This window comes from Morus notabilis, unplaced genomic scaffold (genome assembly GCF_000414095.1).
Source record: "Morus notabilis unplaced genomic scaffold, ASM41409v2 Scaffold78, whole genome shotgun sequence".
NCBI lineage: Eukaryota > Viridiplantae > Streptophyta > Magnoliopsida > Rosales > Moraceae > Morus > Morus notabilis.
The window spans coordinates 2,026,125-2,036,572 of NW_010367622.1; the positions used below are offsets into that span (position 1 = coordinate 2,026,125).

Genomic DNA, 10,448 nt, shown 5'->3' on the forward strand with positions numbered 1-10,448 from the left:
AAAAAACTCTCCTAAAGTAATGAATCTTTCTTGTTTGCTATATCTTTAAACTATCAGATTATCCATTTCCATGAACCATTTTAATACCATTTATTTTGATAATAGTTAAACTCCACGTGCGATGGACATGGGGAGTAATCTGCGTATTAACTTTTAATCATCATGTTATTATTAAAAACATATTAAATCTAAACATAAAATCCCAAAAAGAAACAAAATGGGGAAAAAAAGTTTTCAGGTAAGAAGCCAAAAAATGAGTAAAAAAAAAAAGGATTAAAATGAAGAAATAAATAATTTTTGGGGCAAAAAGAATCAAAATTAAAAAATAAAGTTTTAAAAAAAGCTAAAATGAAAAAATTTAAAACAAAAGGAACCAAAATGGAAAAAAAAAAAAAAAACAAACAAACAAAATTTCAGGACAAAAAAGCGTTAGAAAAGGACTAAGACGAAGAAATAGATAAGTTATTGGGAAAAAGTGACCAGAACAAAAAAAAATAAAGTTGTAAAAACAAAAATTAGTTTAAAAAGGACTAAAATGAAGAAATAAATAAGTTTTAGCGCAAACAGAACCAAAACAAAATATAAAATAAAATTTCAGGACAAATATTAATAAAAGAGTAAGCAAATGACTAAAATGAAGAAATAAATAAGTTTTAGGGTGATTAGCAAAAAAAAAAATAACTTTTAGCGTAAAAGGAACCAAAACAAAAAAAAAATAAAGTTTCAAGGCAAAAGTAAAAAAAAAAGGTATAAAAAGTCTAAAATGAAGAAATAAATAAGTTTTTGTGGAAAAGAAACCAAAACAAAAAAAAAATTAGGCAAAAATAAAAAAGGGTAAAAAAAAGGAGTAAAATGAAAAAAAATAAGTTTAGAGTAAAAAGAATCAAAACGAAAAAAATAAAGATTTAGAGCAAAAATAAAAAAAATATAAGAAAAAGATCAAAATAAATAAATAAATAAATTTTAGGGCAAAAGAAATAAAAAAATAAAATAAAATTTCAAGATGATAATAATAAAAAAGGGAAGGGACTAAAATGAAAAAATATATAAATTTTAAGATAAAATGTAAAAAGAAAAAAGTGGAGGACTTAAAAAAAAGGAGGGAGGGGCATGCATTTCTACCAAAACGCCCACAAAAAGTGAAAGCACATTGTGCTTTCTTATATATAGATAATCAATTGGTATAGGTGTCACAGAAACTTACTAAACAATGTGGTATGTACAAGTAGTGTACAGATGGTATATGTGGCACATTGTACAAGTAGTGTACAGATGGTATATGTGGCACATTGTACAAGTGCATAATCTGACGCAAAATGTTTAAGAATATCACGGATATTAAATACTATTATTAATAAAAAATGAATTTTATTTGTGAATTTCACATTGTAAATTTATCTTTTATTAATAAATGGTATTAAGTATCACTGTATCTTATAACATTGTTCAGATCTACGATCAATTGAACAAATTTTATTACAAGTGCGGATGTGGGGTCGTGGTCTTCGTTCTACAGGCACAACGTGTGGCTTATTTTGAGCCACGTCCAAACAGTATCTTTTTCTCTCTGGTTGGTACCTCACTCGTATAGCTCAGTTCGTTAAACATAGTTGTTCACTGCACAATATATTATATACATTACATACATATATATATATATATTAATTTGTGTGTATATATACACACAAGCACACATAAACACGGAAAACTATATTGAGCTACGATACATTAAACAATTTCGATATTATTGTTCCATTTCATTGTTTCTTTACTTGATTCTTCTTTCTTTTCTTTTTTCTTAACTTTTTCCCCCTCTGCTTATGCATTTACTTTTAACCAAATTGAAACAGAGAAAAGTATCACATTCTGGACCATGGAAAGACCAACAGTAGGGAAGAAAATTGCGAATGTATATCTCAGGCAAGGATCCGGAACAGATTGTCAAGAGAATCCAAACCCAAACACAGCAACCACATCGACAGTGGACGACCCGGATTCCACAGAAATAAGCATTTTCGACGCCGAGAAGTACTTCAACGAACTAACCCTTCTGGAAGCTCAAAAGCCGACCATCATTAATGGTGGCAACAGGGTTCTTCCGGCAGAGAACGTTATCATCGAGCCTCCGAGATTCTCCTCGGCGTCGTCGTCAACCATAGACGGTCATTCAAGCTTTTATCGGAACTACAGGACTCGATCTTTCCGCTCCGCCGCCACCCCAACCGCCTCGTCGGAGGCCAGCTGGAACAGCCAGACGGGCCTCCTATCGGTCCAGCCGGGAGCCATGGCAGTGTCTCTTCGAAACCCTCTCTCTCCAACCGAAAAGAAAAGCGCCGGAAATTTGCCGGCATCGCCTTCTCCCTCAACGTCATTTAGGTGGCTTAGCTTGACACGAAAATGTCCTTGTTCTTGCAATAAATCTGTCCAAGTTAAGGAGAAATCAGTCCAGAAAAGACCGGAAAATTTACTGCCAGCACGAATCCCGACATCCTCAGCTGAATGCCGGTTATTGCGTAGCAGCCAAATCCTTAGAGGTGTCTCAAAGACTTCATCCATGGCGGAAATTAGGACGATTTCCATGCAAAACTGGTGTCAAACTACTCCTCTTCAGCGACGAAACTCTCGTGAAACAAGATCACCGTTCTCGTCCTCTTCAAATGATCCTCCGAAATTGCAGGTTTTGTACGAGAATAACAAGGATTTAGGTGGATCGGCAATCAGAATTAGGTCGTCTTTTACGGATCATGGCAGTGGTGGCAATTCTAACGCTACTGCTACTGCCGCTGGATTTACATTTCCAATACTAAACGTAGATGGCGGTATACTACAAAAAAATTCTGTGGAAGATCCATCTCGCGACTCCCTCGAAGTTTTCCGACCGTCCAATGATCATCAACAACCGTCAACAAGCAGGAAGAACTCCGATCAATTCCCGAGATCAGATCGACCTAATCATCAGGTCTTCACGTTCCCTGCAAGTCCTAGTACTCGGATGAAAAACGTCGACGTCGACGACGTTGCCAGTGATGCCAGCTCCGACTTGTTCGAGATAGAAAGCTTTTCGACTCAGACAACGACAACGACGATGACGACAACAACGGCCACTCCGGCTCACCCGCCGCCAATCTTCCTTTACAGGAGGGACTCCATGGAGGAAGCTGCTGCAGCTTCTTCCAGCTTCCAAGCTTTCCGCAGGCTGGGGCCAAGCGCCGTCGTAGAGGGTATGTACGACGAGCCGATGACGCCAACGACAGAGTGCTTTTATGAGCCAAGCGAGGCAAGTATCGACTGGAGCGTGACGACGGCGGAGGGGTTTGACCGAGCGAGCATAGCGAACGCATCGGAGGCTGACTATGGCGATTTCGCTGCAACAGAAGTTCCGGTGCCGGAGAAGAGTAGGCGTAAGTCGTCCGGAAATGGAGGATTGCTGATGAGCTGCAGGTGCGAGAAGGCCGTGAGTGTTGGCCATCCGGGCCCACGGCCCGTGAAGCTGGCTGGGCCCATGCTGGGTGGTTATGCCGGGGATCAGCAACATCCAGTGGGTCCCGGGATATCGAGCTCCACAATGGCCATGTGGGCGGTGGGGCACAAGCTGTGAAAGAGCCAATGTGTTTCAAGACTCGCACAGCTTTTCTTGTCTATTGTTTTTTACAACAAAATCACTTATCAGAGAGAAGAGAAGGCTCTGTGAAGACATTTCACGAACATGTAGTGTTCATGCATGCATGGCACGCCTTGTCCGCATCCAGTTTCCATAAAGCCAGTGCTCTCTCACTCTATCTGATCACTTGCTTTGTCGTTATAATGTTTTCTGAATTCGAACTTATTTGCCGAGAGAGAGTTTTCAATAATCCCTTTTACAATCTTTTTAACGTTTCTTTCTCTAATCTTTCTATGATATTATTTATTTTTTTATTTTTGGTATATAATATAATATAACAAAGAAGCATCAATCTCACTTTAAACATAAATATATCTGTTGGAGTGATTCCAACACCAAACTCGCAGGAATTTTAAGAAACTATAAAATCAACAAGAATAAGAACGTAGGAGATTTGTTTGACCGAGGTTCGGAATAAAATTCCTATATTCCCGTTAAGCTCTTCCGCAGAAAGACTCTTTTCACTATTCAGAGAAAGTACACCCTCAATTCCTCACAAACCCGATATTTCCTCAGAATACAAAAAACTCACACCCAAGAGATGAAATTAAGCGTACAACAAGATGAATTCCCAGTGAAAGAACAAAACCCAAGAACTCTCCCAGATCCCCTTGTTCCCCAGCTTACAATTTCTCTCTTTCTCGGAAAACCCTAGAGTTTATCTCTCTAGAAATCTCTTCTGAAGAATACCACTTTCTCTCTCTTCGTTTGTTTTCCCGTGAAGAAGCAAATGAGGTGAATAATGTGGTTCCAAGTCTTCCAAAACCATATATAGTAATAATGGTCAACAAGTAAACAAACCTTGCCACGTGTCCTATTTTGATTAGCTGAAGCTCTCAAAATATCCAGCTCGGCAAGACAGTCCTATAGCTGCCCCAAACAACATGCGTTTATGCCCTGGGATGCCTTTCTCTGTTGATGTCGTATTTATGAGATTATCCTTACAAATTCCACCTTAATCTCAAAAACGAACGACATTGTCTTTGAATAAGAAACTCCTTCTGCGGATGTCATTGCTCAGACTTGATAATTCAAGTCTTTCCAATGCCTAGCAAGTCCAGACACTTATGAAGCTTGCTAGCACTGATCACCTTTGTTGCCATATCTGATGGATTGTCCTCTGTGTCAATCTTTTCCAATAGAACTACTCCTTATTCCACCTTCTCTCTGATGAAATGATGCCTCACATCGATGTGCTTTGTCTTCTCATGGTAGACTGGATTTTTACACAAATGAATTGTTGAATGACTATATGAGAAAATGGTTGTTGGCCCTTTTAACACCTCTAACTCCTTTAGCAGTCCTTGTAACCACATTGCTTCTTTAAAACCTTCGGTTCCTGCAATGTATTCAGCCTCAGTACTTGATAATGCTATGACCGGTTGGAGTTGTGACTTCCAACTTATACAATTTCCATCCAAGGTCATCATATATTCTGATGTAGATCTCCTCATGTCCCTATCACCTGCAAAATCAGAATCCACAAAACCCTCCAAGATCAAGTGATTAGTTATGTATCTATAAGTAAGACCATAATCAATAGTGGAATTAACATACTTTAATAACCACTTCATAGCTAACCAATGATCTGGACCTGGGTTTGTCATATATTTACTTAATACACTCATAGAATAGGCTAAATCAGGTCTAGTACAGATCATGGAGTACATGAGTGATCCTACATCACTAGCATATGGGATTTTAGCCATTTTAATCTTATCTTCCTTAATTGAGGGAGATTGATCGGCTGAGAGTTTGAAATGTCCTGCAAGGGGGACTTTCACACTCTTAGAATTCTCTATTAAGAATTTCTTGATCACTTTCCTAAGGTAATCTTCCTGTGATTAGCATAACACCTTGTGCTGCCTATCCCTTTTAATGTCAATTCCTAAAATCCTCTTAGCATTACCTAGGTCTTTCATATCAAACTCAGAACCTAGGAGTCCTATTACTTTCTTAACAACATCAATAATAGCACTAGTAATTAGCATATCATCTACATATAATATAATATGACATATACTGCAAACTTAGTACCAATATCTTTAAAATATAGGCATGAATCATAATGACTCCTAGTAAAACCAGTTTGAGTAACATAGTGATCAAACCTTTTGTACCATTGGCGTGGAGACTGCTTGAGGCCATATAATGATTTTTTCAGGAGACAAACCTGTTTCTCCTTTCCTTTAGCCTCAAACCCCGGTGGTTGAGACATATAAATTGTTTCCTTCAAATCTCCATGGAAGAAAACAGTCTTCACGTCCATTTGTTCTAATTCCCAATGTTCATGAGCCACCAATGCTAAGATGGTTCTTATTTATGGTCTTGTATTTTACTACAGGGGAGAAAATTTCTGTGTAATCTACACCTTCTACTTGTGTAAACCCCTTGGTAACTAATCTTGCCTTAAACCTCCTTGGGTCTTTCGATGACAAACCTTCCTTGATTTTGAATACCCATTTGCAGTCCACTGCTTTTTGGTACTTGGGTTTCTTTACTAGAACCCAAGTGTTATTCTTTCTCAAGGATTGCATTTCTTCTTCCATAGCTGCTCTCCATTGGCTTGCATGTGAACCACTTACAGTCTCTGTGAAGTTCTTTGGTTCTTCTGTTTCCATTTCCTCGGCTATGTTGAGGGCAAGGGCGATTAAGTTCCTTCCATCATATCTCTGTGGTGGTCTTATATTTCTCTTTGGCCTATCCCTTGTCAGTTGATATTGATCTAAATTTTGGATTGGTATGGGCTGTTCCTCTTGTGCAGGTCCACTGCCTTCTTCATCTTGTTCATTCAGTTGAGTGTTTTGTTCATGAGTTTCTTCACTGCCCTTAGATAGACTGTCTGTTTGCTCTTTAGAATGTTCCACCTCAAATTGTACTTCTTGGGGTCGAAAAGTACCTGTTCCTGCATCAAGAACACTGGGAGCAGTATCTTTTTCTAATTTTAAATAAGGCATATCAAACTCATTGAACACAACATCTCTACTAATAATTACTTTATACTGTGAACCATTTCTTAAGCATAGTCTATATCCTTTAACTCCCTCGGGATAACCGAGAAAGATGCGCTTTATTGACCTGGGGTCTAATTTCTCCTCTTTTTGGTGAGCATAGGTTGCACACCCGAACGCTCTCAAGTTTGACAAATTTGGAGGTTTGTTTGTCCAACATTCCTCTGGTGTCTTTAAACCAATAGGTTTACAAGGACACCTATTAATTAGATAACAGGCTGTAGAAACAGCCTCCCCCCAAAAGTGTTTATTAAGACCTGAACTAATGAGCATGCATCTAACCTTTTCCATAATGGTCCTATTCATCCTCTCAGCAATTCCATTTTGCTGAAGGGTTTTCTTTACAGTTCTATGCCTTAGAATCCCCCTTTCTTGACGGTAATTAGTGAAAATCGTATGACAGAATTTCAATCCATTATCCGTCCTTAAGGCCTTTAGTTCCTATTCGTTTGATTTTCAACTAAAACCTTCCATTGCTTAAACTTATCAAAGCAGTCATCTTTAGTTTTAAGCAAATAAACCCATACCTTTCTAGAATGATCATCAACTATGGACAGAAAATACCTGTGACCTACGAATGTTGGCACCTTTTCTGGACCCCGGAGATCTGCATGGACATACTCCAAAGGTTCGTTGGCTCTATATGTCGAAGTAACAAACTTGACCCTGTGTTGCTTCCCAAGAACACACTGCTCACAAAAGTCCAGGTGCACAATCTGATTCATGAAGTCCTTTCTCACTCACATGAGCAAGTCTTCGATGCCACAACACAGCCTATGTGTCATTCTTTACTGCTGCAGCCGCTAAACCTGTGACAGTTAGGCCTTTAAGAACATATAAACCATGTTGTTTATTAACTTTAAGAATCACCAAAGATCCCTTTTGCACCTTGAGAACTCCACCTCAGCCTTGTAACAGTAACCTGCATCATGTAAAGTTCCTAAGGAGATTAAGTTTCTCCTTAGGTTAGGAATGTGCCTGACATTCTTGAGGACATGTGAAGTTCCATTCCTCAATTTGAGTGTCACGGATCCAATACCAACCACAAGGCATGACTGATTGTTTCCCATCAACACCTTCCCTCCATTCATGTTTTCATACTTTGAAAACCACTCTTTTCTGGGGCACATATGGTAGGTGCACTCCGAGTCTAGTATCCATTCTTCTTCATTTTGGACTAGGGTCACAACAAGCATTTCTGAGCTTTCATAACCATCACATTGACTGGCTATAGCAGCATCTCCACCCTCATTTGGTTTTTTAGCCAGCTGCTTCTTCCACTTATGGCAGTGTCTTTTTATGTGACCAGGCTTATTACAAAAGAAACATTTCCTCTTACTAGACTTAGACTTACATCTAGAACTGGGTCTATGTTTTGATTTTTCTGAATCTCTTTTCTGTGGCCTACCTCTCAAAAATAAACCCTCATCACCCCTGGCAGACAATTCATTCTTAATTTCTAATTCTCTTGATCTCAAGGCTAACAGAACATCCTCTAAAGTCAAGTTTTCTCTCCCATTCTTAATGGCATTTTTAACTTCTTTAAAGGTTTCAGGTAGAGAAATAAGTAAGATCACGGCTTGGTTTTCCTCTTCAATTTTCTCTCCAATATTGGCTAAGTCTATTATTATTTTATTAAAGTCATCAAGATTTTTTCAAGACTCTTGTTAGGATCCATCCTATAACTGAATAAACTTGTCTTGAGATAAATCTTATTAGTTAAAGACTTAGTCATATATAATTGCTCAAGTTTGAGCCATACCTTAGCCGCGGTGTCTTCTTCGTTAACCTGTCTATGTACATTATCTGACAAAAATGCAATTTCTTGCATCTCCTTCTTTTCTTCTTCAGTTCCTGAAACATCCTTCATGTCTCCTAGTGCCTTAACCACCTTTTGCTGAACCAGAATAGCCCTGAGTTTTTTCCTCCATAACCCAAAATCACCGGTTCCATTGAACTTTTCCAGTTCGAATCTTGCTGTTCCCATTCTTGCCAATTCCGTATAATCTTGAACAAGAAACTCAAGATTTACTCGCGAGCTTCTTCACCGATCACAAACCCTAAAGCTCTGATACCACTGTTGGAGTGATTCCAATACCAAACTCCCAGGAATTTCAAGAAACTATAAAATCAACAAGAATAAGAACGCAGGAGATTTGTTTGACCGAGGTTTAGAATAAAATTCCTACATCCCCATTGAGCTCTTCCACAGAAAGACTCTTTTCACTATTCAGAGAAAGTACACCCTCAATTATCTCTGATGCTTGAGTTGATGTAAGAAATCTGGCAAACATACACACTTTATTACCCGACAAAGCCACAAATTTTTTTTTTTTCAAATAGCGTTAAAACTTCTAATTAAGGTTAACCATGGATACTAAAAATCTAATATAATGTTGTATCACAATTATTTTGAATTTTCAAAATTGAAATAATGGATATAAGAAAAAAAATGAAATGATAGAGCATAATTTAAAAGTAAAAACGAAGAGTGCACATCTTCTAGTGAGGGAATAGAAACAGACACATATATCTCCAATATTTATTATTAGTATTGTTTTAAGTGTGTAATATTGATTATATAAATGCAATAAATTAAGTAATTAATCAGAAAAATGTATGACAATTAATAAGTTTGGATTCTTATCATTACACATCATAAAATTCTTATATTTGATGAGTAGCCACCGATGGAAAGTATATTTATGGACGAGTTTTTAATGATTATGTTTTCATAGTGGTTACTCATCATACATAGAAACTTGATTACATTACGTGATAAGAATCCAATCTCATCAATGACCATAATTTTTTTGGTCAACTATCAAATTATTACAACCATTGGATCAATATCTTATGACTAACATAATGATACCCATCGATAGGTAAATACTAGAATAACCATTAAAATCAAAAATAAAATTTGACTAACTGGGCCTAGGGGTTGGCCATGATCCCTTTTGGAGCCGTAAGTTTAGGCCAGAATAAATGGACCAGCGTGAGGCTAATCATTGTTGGCCCCCGGGCCAGGCTAGGCTTCAATTTCAAGCGTGAAATCTGTTGGGAATGGTGTCCTAGAAGCATGAGATGTAATAGGATATTTATTATTTATTTAATAAAAGAGTTTATTCATGATTTTATGTGCATATATTTATGAATATTTTATGAATATCAATAAAAATTCCATGATCATTTATGTAACCTTAAACATTGTATATAAGTGTTATATACAAGAGGATAATGTTTAAGGATAATAATCAAAAAAGTAATGTTCATAATGAATTTAAATTAAAGTTCAGAATATTTAATTAAAACATTATTAATACATGTCATTCCCATTTAGAATGGAATGGTGTTATCCGCACTGTTAATATGGTGAGATATTGAATGAGTGTATTTCGCATAATGAGATTATGTGGAACAAGGACACAGACACAATATGAATTTCTAATAATTCCGTTAAGTATAGAAATTCTAATTGAGTCTACCGATGGTCATATATAGGATGATCTTAATCCTGAGTTCTTAACAGACTCCTATTTATGGATTTGTGTCTTTTGATTTACTCGGTACGGATTCTGAGATCCTGAATCCTATTCCTTGTATTTTGGAGACATGATGAAGTAGGTAGCCGGGAATGTTATTACACGAGATGGAATCCATTCCTTCTTAACAAAGAAGTAGATAAATAATTCTCTTGAGGGTTGATTCGGTACTTGGACCAGTAGGAGCTCCGATTCGTGAATGTGTTTTATGAATCACTGTCCATTAGAGAA

General features: G+C 37.2%; 1 protein-coding gene across 1 annotated transcript; it reads left to right on the top strand.

Annotated features, from left to right (window-relative positions):
- Positions 1-1,873: 1,873 nt before the first annotated feature.
- On the top strand, positions 1,874-3,598 carry LOC21410599. The gene has a single exon (XM_010113039.1). It carries the CDS (start codon positions 1,874-1,876, stop codon positions 3,596-3,598), a length of 1,725 nt encoding a protein of 574 aa, XP_010111341.1.
- The last annotated feature ends 6,850 nt before the right edge of the window (positions 3,599-10,448 follow it).